The 22,219-nt window shown below is 38.2% G+C and overlaps 1 protein-coding gene across 1 annotated transcript; it reads right to left on the minus strand.

Moving 5' to 3' along the window:
* Positions 1-8,332: 8,332 nt before the first annotated feature.
* LOC131631656 (uncharacterized) lies at positions 8,333-9,303 on the minus strand. Its single transcript, XM_058902427.1, has 3 exons — positions 9,051-9,303; positions 8,781-8,909; positions 8,333-8,730 (listed from the first exon to the last, which is right to left on the minus strand). The coding sequence occupies exons 1-3, from the start codon at positions 9,301-9,303 to the stop codon at positions 8,333-8,335; spliced, it is 780 nt and encodes a 259-aa protein (XP_058758410.1).
* Between the last annotated feature and the right edge of the window lie 12,916 nt (positions 9,304-22,219).

The raw sequence follows: 22,219 nt of genomic DNA on the forward strand, positions 1-22,219 counted from the left end.
AGGAAAAGTGGATACTACTCTCTTTTGTAAAACGTTTATAAAAGATCTTTTAATTTGCCAAATTTATGTTGATGATATTATATTTGGAACATCTAATGCTACACTTGGAAAGGAGTTTGCTAAGTCTATGCAGGCTGAGTTTAAAATGAGCATGATGGGAGAACTCAAGTACTTCCTTGGGATCCAGATCAATCATACATCAGAAGGAACGTAAATTCATCAAACCAAGTATGTGAAAGAACTTCTGAAGAAGTTTAATATTTTTGAAAGCAAAGAAGCAAAAACTCCTATGCATCCAACGTGTGTCTTAGGTAAGGATGAGGTAAGTAAGAAGGTAGATCAGAAGTTGTACAAAGGTATGATTGGATCTCTTCTATATCTCACTGCTTCTAGACCTGATATTTTATTCAGTGTTTGTCTGTGTGCAAGATTCCAATCAGATCCTAGAGAATCTCACTTAACAGTTATTAAGAGAATTCTGAGGTATCCGAAAGGTACTACTAATGTTGGTTTAGTCTACAGAAGATCTAAAGAATACAACTTAGTAGGATTCTGTGATGCTGATTACGCTGGAGATAGAATTGAAAGAAATAGTACTTCTGGAAGTTGTCAATTTCTTGGAAGTCATCTGATCTCCTGGTACAACAAGAAGCAAGCTACCATTGCCCTCTCTAGAACAGAAGAAGGATATGTTGCTGCTGCTGGATGTAGTACATAGATGCTCTGGATGAAGAGTCAGCTAGAAGATTATCAGATATATGAGAGTAACATTCCTATCTTCTGTGATAATACTTCTGCTATTTGTTTATCTAAGAATCCAATCTTACATTCCAAAGCTAAACATATTGAGATCAAACATCATTTCATTAGGGAATATGTTCATAAGGGTGTTCTATCTTTGAACTTTGTTGATACAGACCATCAATGGGCTGATATCTTTACAAAACCCCTTGTCGACGAAGATAGGTTTAAGTTCATTCTGAAGAATATCAGTATGGATTTATGCCCAGAATGAGAAGATGAGAAGTTCTGACGTATGAATTAGTTCTGAAATGAAGTTGTTTTATCTTCTTATCAGAAATTCTGATGTTGATCAATTAGAAGTTCTGATTCTGTTATTACCAACGTTTCATTATCTAAGTTGATTCAGAATCTCTTTTAAAGGAAAACAGCTGTCACCAGCTTTCCAGATGATTGAACACGTGTTCACTCTATTTGGACAAGTACGCGTGCAGTTGAGGAGACGCCGCCCTAGGTAACTGTGCAAATCATTTCAAATATAACGTTATCTCTCCTAACGTCATTTCTCATTAAATGTATTTGATTCTATGTTTTTCTGTAATCTTGTTCATTCAAACGCATATTGCATTTCATTTCAAATCCGTCTCTATAAAAACTCATTTTCATAACAATTCATCTCTTTACATTCTCTCTCTTCATTCATTGTCTTTTTCATTCATCTCTCTCCTTCTCGTTCTTGCATAAACCCTAGTTTCTAAACCGAATCTTAGAGTGAATTCATGCTTTCATCCTCAAGTTCTCAACACAAAATGTCTTTTGCACATCTTGTTCAACACAAACATGGATATCATCCCCTGAAGACTTGTTCTATTCCACATGAAGAACTGGAAGTTCTATGTGAAACAATGGTGGATTTTGAAAATCTGTTGGAGCATGATTTCAAAACCAAGGCTGCAATGCTGGTGCAAGGTTGGTCAAACTACTTTGAAAGATTGATTGGACCAGTTTATCCTCTTTTGGTTATGGATTTCTGGACTCATGCAACAGTTACTCCAACTGCTATCATCTCCTTCGTATTAGGGCATGAAGTTGTTGTGACTGAGAAGATGATAAGGAAGTTGTTTGGTCTTGATGACTCAGATGGAATCACAGGTGCTCTTCCTGGTAGAGTTGATTAGGAGAAAGTTGATAGAGAACTGTCTTCCTCTATATCTGCATCTCATCAAACTACTTCTTTGAAGCCTTCCTATAGAGTTTGGGCTGAGATTATTCTGGGATCCCTCTATCATAGAAAGAGATCTCTTACTGCAACATATGTAAATCAGGATCAGAAGTATGTACTTTTCTGCATTGGAAAAATTGTACAAGTTAATCTCTCTAACATTCTCTTTCAACATTTGAAGACAAATATTGAAGAATCAAGAGATGAAGAACGTAAGAAGAATCCAAGTTTCAAGTAGAACACTATTCCTCTTGCCAGAATGATTTCAGATATTCTGATAGAAAGTGACTTGATGGATCTTCTGAGAGCTGTTGGTTCGCCCAAGTTCTTAACTGTCATTCAAGGAAACATTCTGAATGCCTTTGATTTACAAAGGATGCAACTGATTCAAAAGGTAACTTCTATTCCAGAATATTTCCAGACATTCTGATTAGAAGAATCTCTGTTGAGAGTTTCTCTCACATGTTAAAAGAAGAGCTAGACAAGTCTGTTAAGCGCTATTTGAAGTCATGTGTAAAAGCTCAAACCTCTGTTGATCATGCGTGGATTCGAGGGAGAACTCTTACATCTCTGGATATAGTTTTTTTGAAAGAAAGAACAGAAGAAGAAAGAAAAGAAGTTGAAGAGAAAATCCTCAGAAGCAGGACCTAATGTTAAGCTAACTAAGAAGCCGAAGCAACTCTATGATCCTCTCAAAGTTCAATCTGATGAATACCTTGATAAGCGTCTTAAGAAAGCTTTTCGTGCAGATGCTTCTGCCTGTCCCTCTTAGAAAAAGCCTCCTCCTTCTGAACCTCAAAATTCCTTCTCTATCCCAAAAAGTTACCAACCACCTCCTTCTACACAAATTCTGAACCCTGAACCACTAAATGCCATTCCCCCAACACCTTCTGAAAATTCATCTTCATCCATCTTCACCACAGATTCTCCATCTCCTCTAACTCATTCTTTACCTTCAAGAAAATCCAAACCCTATTGCCTTCTGTACCCTGATTATCGTTTCACCTTTAATCCTCCTGAACCCTCTCTTGATGTGTGCTTTGACCTATTCTAGCTTAAGTTTAGAACAAGGATGGAAACTTTGAGAGCTGCTCATGACTCCAAGTTGGATCATGTTGCTATTCGAAGTTTATGGAAAATCTTTAAGCAGGACTTTCAAATTGATGCTATGAACATCCATAAGAGATGCGTAGCTGAGGCATCTGGTTCTTCTGGTTACTTCTTGGAGCTTGATGATGGTAAGTACTATCATCCAATCAGAAATTGGAGATCTCTTGAGGAGAAAAAGTTTGTAGATGAGCTGGAAGATGAACCATGCCATGCATTGGTTGTATGGAAGCCTCAATTCATTGTTCTGACTAGAGACTTTCAGTCATTATTCAACTGGCTAAGGGAGAATCCCATAGAGAAAGCACCAGATATGGTATATCCAGCTGTTGAATATCCTTCAGAAGTTGCTGCTCCTTCAGCTCCAAAGAATCTGGCTGAGATTCTTCAAGCTCTTGAGAATGGAGATTCTAATATCCCTACTCCAGATTATGCTGAAGATGCTTCTATGTCAGAAGCTGGTGTTGAGAAGAAAAGTGCTGAGAATCATCCTTCTGAGAAACTTCCTGTTCAGGAAAATCAAGATGATGTTCTCATGATTGATGCTGCTGTTGAGCATGCTATTCCTTTGGATGATATCTGTGAAGCTTCTTCTGATGAACCTTCTGTTCCGGTGAACGCCATGACGGCTCTTCAAAAGAATCAAGCTGATCTTGCTTCTCGTTTGGATAAGCATGAAGATACTCACAATGAGTTTCGCTCATTCATGAAGACGCAGTCTGCAAGCACTTATGAGATACAAAACCTTCTGGCCAAAATATTTTCTAAGCTAGGCTAGTCGTAGTCCTTTGGTCTTAGTTGTTTTCTTGTTTCTTGCATCTGTTTCTTGCATCTGCTTCTATCTTTGTATCTTCTGATATTTTTTTGAATCAATGAAATATTATCTTCTTCTCTCATACTGTTTGTTTTTTCATCTGAATCTTTTATATGCTTTTTGATGTTATGACAAAAGGGGGAGAAACATGATAATTGATTTTGTTTACTATATCAGTTGCTGGGATTAAGTCTCAACATTTCTAACAATATTTGCAAGTTCTATGTCTTTGAGATTTTTTTGCAGGATTGAAGATATTCTGAAAAAGCTCAACATGAGAAGCAAATACACGGGGAAAAGCAATTCTATAAAGAAACATGTTCTTGGAATTTGAAGCAAGCTTAGTGCTGTGAAGCTTCAAGATCAGAAGTAAGAAGGAAGAATGTTCTGATATTCTCGTGGCAGAATATGCTCTAACACATTCTTATCCCTCATATGTTCTGATACATATTCTTTTTAAGAACTTATCAAAGTTTGCTCTAATAGTTTTTCTAGCATTGCTCTGATACATGTTCTTTCTTAAAAGAATGTTCTGATTCATTCATGCTCTGACTTTTGTCGTCTAGTTTGTTCTGAAACATTTCAGGATGTAAAGATGCTCTGATGATGCTCTGGTACATTCAAGAATGTTCTGATACAATCAAGCATGCTATGATTCAAGAAGAAATTCAAAGCTCTGAAGATGTCCTATGGAAGCAAGAAGCAGAAGCTCTGAATGTTCTGAAGTTCTAGGCAAATGTGAACGTCTCGGCTGAAATGGAAAATACTCAGGGAAGTCTTTTATTTATAAATTCGTCCAGTATTTATTTCAGGGGGAGATTGTTAATCTCAGGGGGAGACATATTCACACACTATGTTTATATGCTAATGCTATAACTGTGTAATTGTCTTTAGTCATCTGATATTCTGATTGCAAATTCATATCAATTATATATGTTTTTGTCATCATCAAAAAGGGGGAGATTGTTAGAACAAGAATTGTTCTGATCAATATTCTTAGTTTTGATGATAAAAATGTATATAAATTTTGTATAAACAATGTGGTATTCTAATCCTATACATTTTCCATTTCAGGAAATATATGATGAGTATGCACAATTCAGCGCAAGAAGCACTGACTCAAAGGTTCAAGTATGCAACATCAGAACATGCTCTCGCAAGACATCAGAAGATGGTCAAGCAGAATTAGAACATGGTCTATTGAAGCATCAGAAGAACTTGAGTTTAGAAGCAGAAGCACTGAAGTTCTTATGGTATCACGCTAGAAACACTTCAAAGTCAGAAGACAAGAAGATGCTCTGCACCAAGATGAATGACTCTGATATTCAAACGTTGTATCTACAAAGATCAGATCAGGAGCAAGTACAAGATGGCAGGCTACGCTGACTGACAAAAGGAACGTTAGAAGCCATTAAAGGCAAAGTCAGTTAAAATAGGAAAAGCAAGGCTCGAGGTAGTTGACAAAAGAGTGAAACATTAAATGCAATGTTGTACGGATCACGCAACGCATTAAATGCTCCCAACGGTCATCTTCTCAAAACGCCTATAAATAGTGAAGTTCAGATCAGAAGCAAGGGCAACCAATTTACGAACAACTCTTTCAATCTTGCTGAAACGCTGCTGAATCAAATGCTATCAAACTTCATCTTCAACCTCACATTACTTTTGTAATATCTTAGTGAGATTTAAGCTTAGAACTTAAGAGAAATATCACAGTTGTGATTATAGCTTATTAAGAAGCATTGTAATACTCTTGTATGAATTTGTTTACATTAATTTGTAAAAGGTTCCTAGAGTGATCATGGTGTGATCAGAATACTCTAGAAGACTTAGAAGGTATCTAAGTGGAAAACCATTGTAATCAAGGTTGATTAGTGGATTAAATCCTCAGGTGAGATAAATCATTCTAAGGGGGTGGACTGGAGTAGTTTCGTTAACAACGAACCAGGATAAAAATCATTGTGCAATTGTTTTTATCTTATGAGTTTTTAAAGTCACACTTATTCAAACCCCCCCCCCCTTTCTAAGTGTTTTTGTATCCTTCATCTTCCTGGGCTGTATCTTCCACCGTAAACCTACAAGTTCATCCGACTATATAAATGCTGATCAAGAATTCTTACTGTACTGCCTTGGTAAGAATATTAAGGTTGACTTACCATTCATCCTCTTCAAACATATATTGACACATGTTAAAGAATCAATAGAAGATCGAAAGGTCAAGGCTCAGAAGAACTGGATTCCCCTCTCTAGGTTAAACTCGGACATTCTGACAGAAAATGGTTTGATTGCTCATCTAGAAGAAGCCAAACTAGTTCAAGAGTTAGAACCAACATGTGGAAAAACCCTGAGCGGGAAGAATCTGAAAAAGATGAATATCTTAAAGGAAATTGTCCAAAAGCCTGTCTCTCCAGATGCTAGCTCCATCACAAGCAGAAGGGTTCATGTTGAGGATTTTCCTATGTTCAATGCAGGAGACACTCCTCACATCATTTTGGACTTTATTAGATTAAACAACGAAGCAGGAATACCTATTGATCCAGTCTGGCTCCAAAGCAGAAATGACCCCATTCAAGAAGTTAACTAGAAAAGGAGGAAAACCAAGAAGAGATAGGCTGAAGATGAAGGAACCTTTGTTAAAGTTAAGAAGGTTAAGAAGAAAAGAACTTCAGGTAATTCCTCTATCTCTGTTTCAACTCTAAATTCTGAAAATATTGAAACTTCTGTTTTATCCGATTCCCAGACAATTAAATCCTCAACCTTAGAAAATAGTTCTACCAGTCCCTTAGAAGATCAAACACTGACACAACTATTGTCAGACATTGATAATTTTAATCCAAAAACATATGTATCTTCCAAACAAACAAAAACTCAAACCACCACTCCTCAAGTCAGTTCCAGTACTCTAGAGAATCCCAAAGAAACTTGTCCTGAAACCTCTGATCAAAGAGAAACCTCACCAAATAATGTTCCACCAGAATATCAACAAGAAAATTCTCCCATCTCTTCCGCACCATTCAATCCAAACCCGACTAAACATCCATCACCCAAAGAAACAATATCCCTCAGTCCTTCTAAAGCTGAATCTTCTCTTCAGAACACACCAATTCATGAAGAAGGCTTAGAATCTTCTGAATACAGGCCTTAATACGAAAATTCTATTCAAAAGCCTTATGAGTGGTACACAGGATCTTGGAACATTCCTGGATACACTAGCTATTAGCCACAATTATTCCTGACACCTTTGTCCAAAACATTCCTGCCTATAACTCTCTTCCTGTATCCATCACATCCACCCCTCCACACCTAATCAACACAACTTTACCTCGTTCATCTGAAGATACTGTCAGAACTTCATCTCCTGAAGTACATGTCATTCCGGCCTCCCCATCCCCACAAGATTCACCAATCTCACACCATATTATCTCAGAAGATCATATCTCCGAATCCCAATAAGTAGAAACCTCTGAACCTCAAATTGAAAAATCTCCTGAACATCAACCTGGCCATCTCACCAACCCTGAAATATTCCCTGATTCATTATCTGAACCCTCTATCGAGTCTGAACCTGACCAACCCTCTGAAAAGGAATCAGAAGCTCACCCGGAATCTCAAATTCCTGAACCAACACAAACAGAGGTTGATATATTGTTCAAGAATTTTGAAATAGAGATGCAGGAATGGATAGCAAAGCTAAAAGCTGAATGTTCAACAAACAGAAGTCCAGTGGCTTCAGAAACCCTTTGGGATGCATTCAGAAGGAGATTCAACTCTGAATCCCTTAAACTAAAAGAAGTGTGCCGCACTCATGCTAATGAGAAATTTTCTGAGTATCTAAATGTTGTTATCACTCTTGTGATGGATCTCTGGGCTCTAAAACCTCAACTGTTCATCAGCAACACCTCTGGTTCTACATCATCTGAGCATATGGAAGTTGATGATAATCAAGAAAATTCCTTGGCTTTGGTAAAGCGTATTTCAAGTGATGCGCCTAAAGACATATGTGAAGGAAGGATACCAACATGGGAAATAAATGCTGACCAAGTGACTCCTAGAGTTCTCACTGTCTCATCTGTTCTTGCAAGCATTGCAATTGACAAGTCTACTAAGAGCATCTCCAATGGTGCAACCCATTATTTGGTTCTTTGTGGGACCCATTAGTCCACATCATCTTGAAGCAACTCACTCCAATTTTCACTCCAACGGTGTAATTTTAAAGAACTCATATTGGGTCCCACAATTTTACTTTGTATATAAATATTTACTTCATACTACATTTTATTTTATTTAAAATAATAATATAAATTTTAATTAATATAACATAAATAAAATTAAACATCAAATTTAAAATTATAATTAAAATTAATCTCAAATGCATGACATATAATTAAAAACTATAAAAATATAATTAAAAACAATAAAAATAAATTACATAACAGAATTACTCAAATTTAATTTTCATCGTCCTCATGTCCAAAACGTTCCCAAATATGCTCGACTAGATCTCCTTGAAGTTGGCGATGAACTTGTTTTTCATGAAGATTTTCTCTTCTTCGTAGTCTTGTTGCAAGATTCGGATGAGGACCGTTAAATTTTTCAGTCGTTGAGTTGTTGTTACCTGCATTATCGTAAGAGTAATCAAAATCACCTTCATATGTATGTCGTTCGTCTTCGACAATCATTTTGTGCAATATGATGCAAGCGTATATGGTATGCTTGAGGGTTTCCATGTGCCAAGCACGCGCTGAACCACGTATTATTGCAAAACGAGATTGAAGCACTCCAAATGCCCGTTCCACATCCTTTCTAGCTGATTCTTGGTGTTGTGCAAATAGTTTTCTCTTTTCTCCTTCGGCATCGAAATGGTTTTGACAAATGTAGCCCAATCAGGATATATACCATCCGTTAAATAATACCCCATATTATATGGAGATCCATTGATTGTATATTGCACACTAGAAGCACGTCCTTCCAAAATACCATTAAACACACTGGATTGGTTTAACACATTAATGTCATTGTTCGAACCTGCAATACCAGAAAATGCATGTCAAATCCACAGGTCTTGTGATGCCACTGCTTCAAGCATGATCGTGGGTTTACCATGATCACCTCGACAAAACTGTCATTTCCATGCAAAGGGACAATTCTTCCATTCCCAATGCATACAATCAATGAAACCTAGCATGCCTAGAAATCCACGCGACTCCACCATTTGTAAACGATGTTCAACATCATTGTTATTAGGCCTTCTCAAATACTCGGCCCCAAATACCTCATTCACGCCCCTTACGAATCTCTCTAAGCACTCAATTGCAGTGCTTTCACCAATTCGAACATATTCGTCTACAATGTCAGTAGAAGATCCATATGTTAACATACGAATAGCAGAAGTGCACTTCTGCAATGGTGAAAGACCCATTTTACCATTTGCATCGACCCTCATTTGAAAATATTCATCATAATTTCCAAGGGTTTCTACAATTCGAAGAAATAAATGCCTATGCATTCTAAACCTTCTACGAAATTGGGCATCTGTGTATACTGGATTTTCTGAGAAGTAGTCGTTGACTAATCGCATATGCCCTTCTTCGTGATTCCGATTTATCACTGATCTTCTTTTTTTCCTTGATGAACTTCCAGATTGACGTTCCTTGTAACACCCCACTTTCCCGTATCGTAAATAAACAAGTTATAAACACATAAATAATCAGAGTAATACGAGTAGGATGTCACATCTTCCAAAATCAATTCATTAAAACAACATTTTAAGTTTATTATTCTCCATTAAAATGGAATATTCAATACTGCAGCGGAGTTCAAACGACTTAATAATTCTCATGGCGCCACGGCCTCAACAAATAAATCACATCCACTAACAGGTGGTCCAACAATAATGTCAAAATCAAGATACGTAACAATTCAACAATTAACTAAAAAGAAAATCAAAACACAGCGTGTCCCAACATCCCCGTGTTACGTATCAGAGCGACTCCTAAGACTCGATCAGGTAACACTCGAGAAATCCAAGCACTACTCTGGTACCTGGTTATCTGTACTCCCGAAGAAGCACAGACACAACAACAGAAGAGGGGTGAGAATTACATTCAATAAATATACGGTGAAATATCACATGTTTAAGGAGTAGTATCTACACCACACATAAACACAATCACAACAGATTCTCACACCATCAACCACACAACAGCATCATTACATGACGTTTACAAACAGTCAGATGAATGAAAATGTAACTATCGACTCTACATGCATGTGGTACCAACAGAGCATAAGCCCTCAACAGATGCCATTATATTGGAGGCAATAACAAGGCATAAGCCTTCAACAATGCCAATACAGGCCAACAACAGAGCATAAGCCCTCAACGACATATGTATGCAATATGAACATCCAATCAACACAATTCAACAACACAAGGCTTCAGCCTTCAACTCATTGCCATTTAGGCTATCAACCAGCTCAACAACATGCAACTATAATTATATTATTCTTAGTCACATTCACGACAATCAACACAAATTTAACACAAATTTTAGGTCCAAAGCATAACTCTTACAGTCTCTCTATGTTTACCTAAGTCTTACAGTTTTAAGTAACTCAGAAAGGTATTCATTTCACTCAAGGATCAGGAGAAAATCACAAAAATGGAAAATTCTGCACACTAGCGTAACCATACGCGTACAGCTATCCCATACGCGTATGCCCCTTTCCCCATACGCGCCCATACGCGTATCACCAGGACCAGTTTTGCACTAAAAATTCTCCCATACGCGTATCACTCTTCCATACGCGTATAGCCTTTCTTTCATACGCGTACCATACGCTTTTCACCAGAAATTGTGTTGTATTGGGACAGGGCTGCGTATCATACGCGTATAGCCCTCTGGGTATGTCCCCCATACGCGTATGGCCTCAACCCATACGCGTATCATACGCAAATTGACAGAAAAATTATCTGTCAAAGTCTGCACTCGCACCAGTTCGTCCCCACTCGTTTTCATCACTTCCAGTCTGCGATTTCAGGTCCAAAACATCATATTTTCACCTATTAACTCACTCCTTTCATCTAGATTCATTAACCTATTATACTACATCGATTTTAACATGATAATAACTCAATTCTTACTCATAAAATTGGACAGTTTTACACTCAGATTTAGTTCTTTGATGAACACAGCAACAATTCAACCCACAACCAAAACCACATCATAATTCATCAATCTAACACAGAATTTCGTCCACAATCATACCATACGTATCAGTCATGAAAACATCACACAAATCAAATCAATTCACACATCAAAAGAGAAATTAGGCATACAAATTGTGAAACCTAAAGAGGGAAAGGAACCCTCACTACCCTCTCATGTTGTAATCACCATTTAGAGAACCCATTCTCCCCCCTTACCTTAGGATTGAGCTTTGATCCTTCAACAATGGTGGAAGTCTCTTTTCTCTCTTGCCCTAGCCTCTTTCTCTGTTTCTACGTTCTTCAAATATTTTGCCAAAAAAGAAAACTATTCCTCCTAATTTTCTTTATTTTATTAATCCTTCACTAATTCTGAATTTGCTAATGGGCTTACTACACACCCTCCCAATTACTAACCACTAGTTGACCCAATTAACTAATTAATTAATTTACTACTTATAAATAATTACTAAACTAATATAATAATAATTAAAATATCAGTTTAAGCACCAAACACACCAAACAAATACATAATAAAATAAATATCGAAAATTGGGGTGTTACATTCCTTCTCGAGCATTGACAATAATAGTTCTTCATCTGTGTTGTCCATAAGTTCTTCTTCAATCACCTTCCAAAAAAGTTTGTTGAGGTTATTTGAATTGTTTGAATCCATTGAAGTGAGGGAATGGTGATAGAAAAATGAAAAAAGAATGAGAGAAGGATGATAGGAAAATGATAGAAGAATGAGAGAGGGTGATAGAAAAGTGAGAAAAGAATGAAGGTATTGTTAGCTGGAGATTTCGATTGAAGGATATGTTTCTTCAAGAATTAGAGTTCGAAGAATAAAATGGCTTTCGATGGCCATTCCTGAGAATAAATGGTTTTTTAAAGGCCATTTCCGAGAATGTTATTTATGATAAAGATGATTGAAATCTAAGCTGAATCGAGATAGATTGTCTTTAAGACTTAAGCGTTTTTCGAAATACAAGAGTACTAAAGCTTAGAGTATTTCGTTGCATTCCCGTTAAAGATCACGTTGCCACGTATCGAAAGAGGATTCAGGCGGGAGGATTTGAATTTCAAAATATTCTGTATAACCGAACAAGGACAGATGGCGCCCCAGGGATTTGAAAGGCATGCATGTGAGCAATGTGGCATTTCATTAGCGTAGGACCGGTAGGGTCGAATTAGTATAAATAAGGGTCTTAGTATCAGGATCCAGGGGGTTCATTTTGTACAAATCACTCACAAATCACTCAAGTATCAAGTGTTAAGAGAAAGAGTTCCCTGAAAAATGTACGTATGACACCATACTTTTACTATGTTTGTATTTCTATTTACAGAATCAAAGTGTCTTTAAGTTTCTTTTACTTTTTGCCTAGTTTTTCCTTCAATTCTAGCTTTCTTTTCGATAAGTCTTTACATTATTGCACTTTACATTCCTGTACTTTACGTTTCTGAAAGTTACATTCCTTTATCTTTTCGTCAAGGTTTTTACTTACATTTATAACCAGTTTATGTTTCAGTTGTGTACATTCTTTGTTAGTTTATTTCGCAAGTTATTTACATGTTCATACTATTACCAAGTTTCGAAGCAAAAGACCAACAAATATGAACCAAATTATCTTGAGAGACAACTATTTGACTATGTCCTAGGATCAATCTATTCGATCCTGCGAGTAACAAAAGTATATTTATAGTTTGGAGGACTAGCGGTTGTTTACCAGAAATCACCGTAAACAAATTGGCATGCCCAGTGGGACAGTGTCAAACAGTTTGTCATTAATTTGTTGTTTTGTTTTTGTCTAGAATATATCAAGACCTTGTATGAACCTTAGGAACGGTAAATTAACCAACAGTGCACAACCGATTCCTAAACGAAGGTACAACAAGAAAATGGTCAATTCGACCAGTGGAAGGGGAAATCAAGATCCCCCACAAGGGTCAGGAACAGTGGCAGCAAGTACTACAAATGTTGCGACTTCTACGTCAGAAGCACAGGAGACAGTCCTAGTTTCCAGTTCGACCATTGTGCCTCACTTTACAGGCACGACAGAAATACCACATTTTGCGGCAAATTTTGCAAATCAACAACAAACCCTAAGACCATCGTCATCATCATTCGAGGGTTGGAGACCTGGAAATCCTTATGGAATGTCGTTTTCAAATATGGCGGGATTACATGGTGCAGGACCTACATATACTCAACCTAGTGCGATGACATTTTCGCCTAACGCTGGTTCAGTAGGTCGAAGCGCACAAAATATAGGCCCATCGGGCCAAATGCCTCTCTTAACTACCAATAGTCAAGCAGTATTTAGACATGAGATGGATGCAAGTAACCACGATATGGTGGGTATTCTTGCTAGGGAAATGGGATCGATTTTTTCTCCCTTAGTAGCAAACATTACCAGGACTAACCAGGATAATGTAGAAACATACCAAAAAATATCTTCACAAATAGGTCGTATGGCAGATTTCTTAGGAGTCCCTCAAACATCTACTGGGCGAAGAAATAACCAGTCTACCTATCGAGAAGGTGACCCGGTCTTAGAACGTGTTCAAGATGTAGTTCAACCACCTAGGCAGGTACCCATCGAAAGAAATCAAGTAATAGATTTAGAAAATCAGAATCGAAGGACCAATAATGGTCAACAAGAAGTTCCCTAGGAACAGCCTAGGCTAGTTGTAGTGGGCAGGGATGAACATCCAGACGAAGTATTCCACAGGGTTAGGAGAGACAATATGGCGACAGAAAATAACCTAACCACCATGATAGAAAGAATTATGGCCAATAATGGCCTTAATACTGGACTTCGACGTCCAAATTACACTTCCCCTGTAACGGAGTATATTATGCAAACGGAATTACCAAGAGGTACCAAAGTACCCAAATTTACGAAATTTTAAGGGGATACTAGTGAATCGACTGTGGAACACATAGCCCGATACTTGACAGAGGCTGGTGATTTAGCAGGCAACGAAAACTTGAGAATTAAATATTTCCCTAGTTCGCTAACAAAAAATGCTTTCACATGGTTTACCACCTTAACCCCGAATTCCATAGATGCTTGGGCACACTTTGAGAGGTTGTTCCATGAGCAATTTTATATGGGCCAAACCAAGATAAGTTTGAAAGAGTTGGCCAACATTAAGAGGAAATTCCCGGAACCCATAGATGATTATTTGAATAGGTTCCGTATGCTGAAATCAAGATGCTTCATAGTTGTTCCAGAACATGAATTAGTCTAAATGGCTGTAGGCGGTTTAGAATATTCAATTAGAAAGAAATTGGACACTCAATATTTGAGGGATATGGCCCAACTGGCGGATAGAGTTCGACAAGTCGAACGATTGAAAGCTGAAAAGGCTAGAGCGAACAAGAATTATAAGAAGGAGAGAGTGGCATATATTGAGGCTGAAGGCGAAGCCTTCAAAGATTCATACAGTTTCGAAGAGGTCGAAATAGACTTAGCCGAATTAAAAGAAGCACCCCCTTACTCTTGTAAATTGCTCACCCCCTCGAATGGAAAAAATCCTGTCGAGAATGACAAGAGTGATAAGTTCCCAAAGAAAACTTACACTTTTGACGTCACCAAATGTGACGAAATCTTTGATTTACTAGTAAAAGATGGCCAAATGATAGTGCCTCCAAATTCCAAAGTTCCTCCATTGGAACAGCGGAAGAAACGAGGTTTTTGCAAATATCATGGTTTTTTAGGCCATAAAACCTCACAGTGCTTTCTTTTCAAGGATCTAATTCAAAATGCTATCAAGGATGGACGTTTGAAGTTTGCTGATAAGGGAAAGAATCACATGAAGGTTGACGCTGATCCCTTGAATGTCGCTTACACCAACTACGCTGAACCAGTCGACATCAATATGGTAGATGTGTCTGAAGCTGACATTGCTGAATGGGAGATGATTTCAACAGGAAAGCAGACTACTGAGAGCCTAAACAATGTTGTAATCTTCAATACTGATGTAGAAGAGTCCTTCAAGACAGAAATCACTGAAGATCTTAAGGAGAAAACTAGTGAGGCCATTGAAGACCTCAGAGTGAAACTCCAACAGATAAGGATTTCTAAAGTTCCCCCAGCAGGCGTCAATATGGTGAATGTTGGGCAACCTTTATCTGAAATAGAGGAACTAGAGAAGTATCTGCTGAAGGAAAGAAACTATGGGAATTCACGGGCAAATGAAAGCTTGAAATAATATCTCTGGAGGTGTCACGAGAAAAATGCTGGACGAATGCTAATGTGTCAAGGTGCTCGATTATGCTGAATCGAAGGGTCCAAGCTAACTATGAAAGGGCCCAACGAAACAAGATGCAGGGGCACTGGAGGCAAGGAAACCAATTGCTGAAGGTATACCCAAGGCCAGAAGAAAGCTTGGTGAGTTTCTTGGTTCGATGTCACAAGGCCAAGACAGAGATAGTTATGTGTCCTAGATGTGGGGCAGTTTATGATAACCTGATGGCATAGTCATTCAAAAGAGTATTATTCTCTACTAGTTGGGAGATTCAGGGACTCAGCCCCAGCATGTATGTGTTCGATAATCGAACACCATCAAGAAGGCCTGATAGCCCTTATCCCAAGGCTCGCAGAGTGACATTCAAACTCCCTGCAAAAGTACCCATGGATAGATGGACACATGCTGGCGCAGGGAATAACAAGTGGCGAAGTTGGGACCAAGGTGGACGAACTGCAATGGCTTATAGAAAGCAGTTCCAGGCATCAAATCGAGAGACGTACAGGCTGGAGAATTACAAAGGAAGGAACACAATGTCTAGATCTCAATGGATAAGACACCAAAGAATGAAGAAAGCCCAGAAAGAATACAAGGCGAAGGAGGTTGGAGAATCCAGCAGCACCAAAGTCCTAATGCAGGGGGCAAGGTCAAGTAAGCCTCCGGTAGAATGCAAGTTATTCGGTTCTGAAAATGAGAAAGAAGAAGAAAAGATGCAGTCTAGTCCTTGGAAAGAAGATGATAGGATGACTAATGATTTCGATTCAGACGGAGTGTCATCCATAAACTTCAACTGCAATGTGGTGTCTGTTCTTCCTCGCGAATTTTACCAAGAGACAGAGGTTGAAGACTGCGAGGAAGCTGACGCAGAAGAAATGGCAAAACACGGACTTGTGTGTTACTATGTGTTAAATAATGGGGTTGTTGAAGAGCAAAATGCATTTTCTGAAAGACCTGACCAAGTTATGAGGAATCATTTGAAACCCCTTTATATAAGAGCTAAAATTGAGAACGTGAGCATTAACAAGGTCCTAGTTGATGGAGGGGCACCAGTGAATCTAATGCCCCAATACATGCTGAAAAAGGATTGGTATGTTCGACACTGATATAAGGCCTCATAATATGGTTTTGTCCAACTATGACGGAAAAGTATGACGTACCTTAGGAGTGATCCAAGTGAACTTAACTGTGGGTTCGGTCACAAGGCCAACGATGTTCATGGTTATACCAGCAAAGGCAAATTATAACCTTTTGTTGGGAAGAAAATGGATCCATGGGGTTACTGCAGCACCTTCGACAATGCATCAGAGGCTAAGTATCTGGAGAGAAGATGGTATAGTGGAAAACATAGAAGGAGATCAAAGTTACTATATGGCTGAAGTCAATCAAGTCAACAAAACTAGTTTCGACAGAAACATAGCCAATATATGGCCATGCAATGCAGCAGAAGATATATACGCCCCAAATAAAAATGCTATGTATTATCTATCATTACACCCAAATGGATTCCAATGGAACAGAGAAATAATGGACGGTCCAGATGACACTGAACCTGTCGAAGGATTACCAGGGATACGGCCAACTGGCTTGGACGAAGACGTTGATTATGCCTGAATCATCTTTCTTCGAAAAGATTTCGACTAACATAGCCGAAAATAAAAGAAAAGCGGCTCTTGAAGCCGGACTAGCAAACATGGTTGTCGAAGCCACACCCAAAGAATCAGAAGTACCAGGCCCTGGGATACACTTTATCCCACAACCACCTGACGATGAAATTCACGACGAATAGGTTTCAGGCAAAGAAGCAAGCCAAAGATTAGACGCAATCTATGATGAAGAACCTTTGGGGTTTGAAAAAGATCCAATGGCGCCAAATATAAAGATGTTAGCTCAAGACCCACTCGAAGAAGTAAATCTTGGAGACGAGAGTCGAAAAAGGGTGACATACATTAGTGCAAAGTTAGAGCCAGCCCTAAAGTCTAAAGTTATTGCGTTACTAAAGGAAAGTAAAGATTGTCTCGCCTGGGACTATGATGAGATGCCTGGTTTAGGGAGAGATTTGGTCGATTTGAAGTTGCCCATAGAAGAAGGGAAGAAGCCCATCAAGCAAACTCCTAGAAGGTTCGCACCAGAAATCCTCTCGAAGATTAAAGTAGAGGTCGAAAGACTTCTTCGTTGCAAATTCATTAGGACTACGAGGTATGTCGAATGGATTGCTAATATTGTACCTGTTATTAAAAAGAAAGGTTCTTTAAGGGTATGTATAGATTTTCGTGATTTAAATGCAGCGACCCCTAAAGACGAATATCCTATGCCTGTGGCAGAAATGTTAGTAGACTTATTCGCAGGCTTCGAATATCTAAGTATGCTAGATGGATATTCAGGATACAAACAAGTTTTCATTGCAGAAGAAGATGTGTCCAAAACAGCTTTTCGTTATCCTGGGGCAATAGGTACCTATGAATGGGTCGTTATGCCTTTTGGCTTGAAGAATGCTGGGGAAACTTATCAAAGAGCAATGAATTCTATATTTCATGATTTTATAGAAACATTCATGCAGGTCTACATAGATGATATTGTTATAAAATCTATTTCATATGACAGTCATCTCGATCATCTCAGCCAATCATTCGAAAGAATGAGAAAACATGGCTTAAAGATGAATCCCCTTAAGTGTGCTTTCTTTGTGCAGGCTGGAGATTTCCTGGGCTTCGTAGTCCACAAAAAGGGAATAGAAATTAATCAGAATAAAACGAAGGCTATCATGGAAACAAAGCCTCCATCCACGAAGAAAGAAATGCAGTCACTATTAGGAAAGATAAATTTCTTAAGAAGATTTATCTCCAATTTGAGTGGGCATACGCAAGCTTTCTCCCCCTTACTTCGCGTGAAGCAAGGAAGGTTTGAATGGCACACTAAACATCAAGAAGCTTTTGAGAAGATCAAGCAATATTTGATGCACCCACCCATCTTGTCCCCCCCAAATGGAAAGAAGCACATGCGCCTGTATATCTCAGCTTCAGATAATACAATAAGTAGAATGGTAGCACAAGAAGATGAAAATGGCATCGAAAAAGCCATTTATTACTTAAGTAGAGTACTCAATGATGTAGAGACTAGGTATAATGCCATAGAAAAACTCTGCCTTTGTCTATATTTCTCTTGTATCAAACTCAAGTATTATATAAAGCCAGTTGATGTTTACGTTTCATCTCACTTTGATGTTATTAAACACATGATATCCAAACCAATATTGCATAGCCGAATTGGCAAATGGGCTTTGGCCCTTACTGAGTACTCTCTAATCTTTCAACCTCTTAAGGCAATGAATGGGCAAATTGTGTCAGATTTCATTGTAGATCATGCAGTTGTTGAAAATCCTCAACAATATGTAGATTTGAAGCCTTGGAAGTTGTACTTCGATGGTTCAACACATAAAGAGGGAAGTGGAGTTGGTATTCTTATAATATCTCCTAATGAAATTCTAACAAAGCTCAAGTATAAAATTGAAGGCCCTTTATGTTCCTATAACGAAGCTGAGTACGAAGCGTTAATTGCTGGACTTAAGGCCTTGTTGGAATTGGGGGCAACCAGAGTCGAAATTAAAGGAGACTCAGAATTGGTGATAAAGCAACTGACAAAAGAATACAAATGTATCAAAGAGAATTTGATCATGTATTTTGTTATAGCAAATAGGTTGCTCAAAAAATTTGAATATGTGGATTTAAAACACGTCTCAAGGGTAAATAATCAAGAAGCAAATGATTTGGCACAATTAGCCTCAGGATACAAAGTATCAGAAGAAAAATTAGAAGAATTGATCGAGGTAAGAGGCAAAGCAATGGCCACAAAATTGTCTCCAAGTGATCTGGAGAATTCACAATTAGGCTTCGCCAACGAAGAGGAATTCGAAGTATTAAATATAGATTCCTTAGCAGATACGGATTGGAGGAGTCCAATTGTAAACTACTTGAGGGATCCTTCGACAGATACAGATAGAAAGGTAAAATATATAGCCTTATCATACTTCTTAATGGGAAATGAATTGTTTAAGAAAACCCCTGAGGGAGTCTTACTAAAATGCCTGGGCGAAGCTGAAGCGTACTTGGCACTCTCAAATGTGCACAGTGGGGCATGTGGTGCTCATCAAGCGGGGCACAAAATGAAATGGCTTTTGCTTTGTTATGGAATGTATTGGCCCACTATGTTAAAAGATTGCATAGAGTTTGCCAAGGGTTGTCAGGAATGTCAAGAACACGCAAGTATTCAACATGCACCTGCAAACGAATTGAGTTCAATCATAAAACCATGGCCTTTCAGAGGTTGGGCATTAGACTTAATTGGAGAAATCTGTCTTACATCATCCAAAGGCCAGAGATATATATTAGTAGGAATAGGCTATTTCACAAAGTGGGTTGAAGCAATACCACTAGCCAATGTAGACCAAGAGGCTGTGATTGAGTTTATTCAAAAACATATATTGTATAGATTTAGAATCTCAGAAAGCATAACCACAAACCAGGGATCAGTGTTTACTAGTCGAAAGATGCAAGAGTTTGCGAAAGAGATGGGATTCAAGTTGTTCACTTCTACACCTTATTATGCTCAAGACAACGGATAAGTCGAAGCAGCCAATAAAGTGATAATTGGTCTGATAAAGAAACATGTAGGGAAGAAACCTAAGAATTGGCATAAGACCTTAGACCAGGCACTTTGGGCTTGTCGAACATCACCAAAAGAAGCCACTAATACTACACCTTTCCAATTGACGTTCGAACACGATGCAGTACTTCCAGTCGAATTATACTTGCAATCAGTCAGGATTCAGAGACAAAAAGAAATTCCCCCAAATATATATTGGGAAATGATGATGAATGAGTTAGTTGATTTGACGAAGACAGACTTCGAGCGTTGGAAATGATAAAAAGGAAAAAAGAAAGGGTGTCAATAGCATATAACAAAAAGGTGAAAGGTAAAACATTTGTTAACAATGATTTAGTTTGGAAAGTTATTTTGCCTATAGATCGAAAAAACCAAGCTTTAGGCAAATGGTCTCCATACTGGGAAGGCCCTTTTCAAATCTTAAAAGTATTCTCAAATAATTCTTACGAGATAGAAGAGCTGGCAGAAGATCGTAGGATCTTAAGAGTGAATGGGAAGTATCTGAAAAAATACAAGCCAGTTATGCATGAAGTAAAGATTGCAAAAATGTAAGCATTAAACGTAGATGTCGTGGCCAAAATGGTAAAACCTTTCGCCAAAATGGCTTTATCTTTATACAAGTTAAATAATATAAAGTAAGAAGACAAACAATGTCAAAATATATTCCATTACGTTAAAGGATTAAGGGTACATCTGGTCAAGATGGTTGCATTATATGCAAACCAAAATTACAAAAAAATTACTACTAGAAGAAGTATTCAAAATTATGGATAGCAAGATAAAAACAAAGACCCTCAACGCCTCCAATAATGCCTCCAACAGTCCCTCCAACACCCTTCATTTAACCCTGTTTTGCAAATCCTCTAAGTTCAGCAAGGGCAAGCTTTCCGCCTCGAAAGGATCAAGGGATCCTTCCCTGCGCAACTATTTTACTATCCCTTGTTTAACAAACATATGAGATAGAAATCTTCCGTAGGGAAGACAAGAGGGTTTTCCTTGGCGAGATGCAGCAACGGCAACAGCTTCGGTGAGATGTTTGAAAATCATCAGTGGTATGTTGATCTTCTTTTTCTGGAAAGCACAAAGCATGAACTCCAGGTCTTCCACCATAATGCTTTCCTGATCTTCTTTTCGTGGGCGAAAATTGCCCACTAGAAGTTGATGCCAAATCCTGCAAAGGAGGGCATTGAAGGGATCGTTAGCGAAGATACTCGCTAAAACGGCAGAAGTGCTCATGGTAAAAGAGTTGTCAAAAACAAGACCAGAGTTCTCACATCTCATCACTTCAGAGATGAGTGTTGGAGAGATGGTAATGCGAGATCCACGGACTTGGGAAACGATGGTGGTATTCCCTTCTGAATCCATCCGGAGGGATGCAAACATCCAGAAATCAGCCAGCATGTTTGGGTAAACAGACCCTTCTAAGATTCCTTGGTAAACCTGTAAGTTTTGAGTGGCAAATAGTTCATCAACATCAATGCCTTTTTGATGGAACTCTTCAGCAGAGAGTTTGAACTCTTTCTGGATAGCGGAGATAATGTTGTTATAAGTTAGAGGTGTCATTGTTGCAAGAGAGAAAGTATAAGAAAGAGAAAACCTTGATGAAAATATGGAAGAGGGTGAAGAAAATGATAGAAATGGTAAGGTTTATATAGAAGATGTTTGTCTTAAAGAGTGGTCACGCTTTGAGATTTGATTGGACCACGTGTGAAATCCCCGAGGGAAGATATGGAGTCCGTCGTTTCTAGTCTTGGAAGTTGAAGTGTAATCATGTTAGAAACTGATACACGCACGTCTTAATTAGACGTTTTGGAAAAGGTGATGTCATGATTAACTGACTGTTACGGCTAGTAGAGTGGAAACGTCATGTCAAAAAACTAAGTGGCTGCGAAGAGTAATCATGTCACATGTATAAGCTATCAAGGTCATCATGATAGTTGAAAAATAGGTTTTGACAATTTAAAAATTGTTAAAATATCATTTGTGACATTGCACGGTAGAATATATGGATAGTTAAAAGATAAATCATATATATATATTCGTTGGCCAGTTCGATTACAAAAAGCAGAACAAAAACAAAAGAAAAAAAAACATTACAAAGATTATTATGACTAAGCAAATTCTGCAGGGAGATTGTGCTTCATTGTGGAGTATTGAGAGGCCCATAAAGACAAGCGGCGTTCGATTATGGCTTGTTGCTTCTTCAACTATTCGA

The sequence above is a fragment of the Vicia villosa genome, unplaced genomic scaffold, assembly GCF_029867415.1.
Source record: "Vicia villosa cultivar HV-30 ecotype Madison, WI unplaced genomic scaffold, Vvil1.0 ctg.000854F_1_1, whole genome shotgun sequence".
In the NCBI taxonomy this organism is placed as follows: domain Eukaryota; kingdom Viridiplantae; phylum Streptophyta; class Magnoliopsida; order Fabales; family Fabaceae; genus Vicia; species Vicia villosa.

What these genes read in the sequence shown, in the direction of transcription:
- LOC131631656 (XM_058902427.1), bottom strand. Translation starts at nt 9,303, where the DNA reads ATGGGTCTTTCACCATTGCAGAAGTGCACTTCTGCTATTCGTATGTTA. An exon ending in CATGCTAGGTTTCATTGATT is followed by an intron (nt 8,910 to 9,050) that starts GTATGCATTGGG and finishes CTGGTATTGCAG; the next exon opens with GTTCGAACAATGACATTAAT. An exon ending in GGGGTATTATTTAACGGATG is followed by an intron (nt 8,731 to 8,780) that starts GTATATATCCTG and finishes TCGATGCCGAAG; the next exon opens with GAGAAAAGAGAAAACTATTT.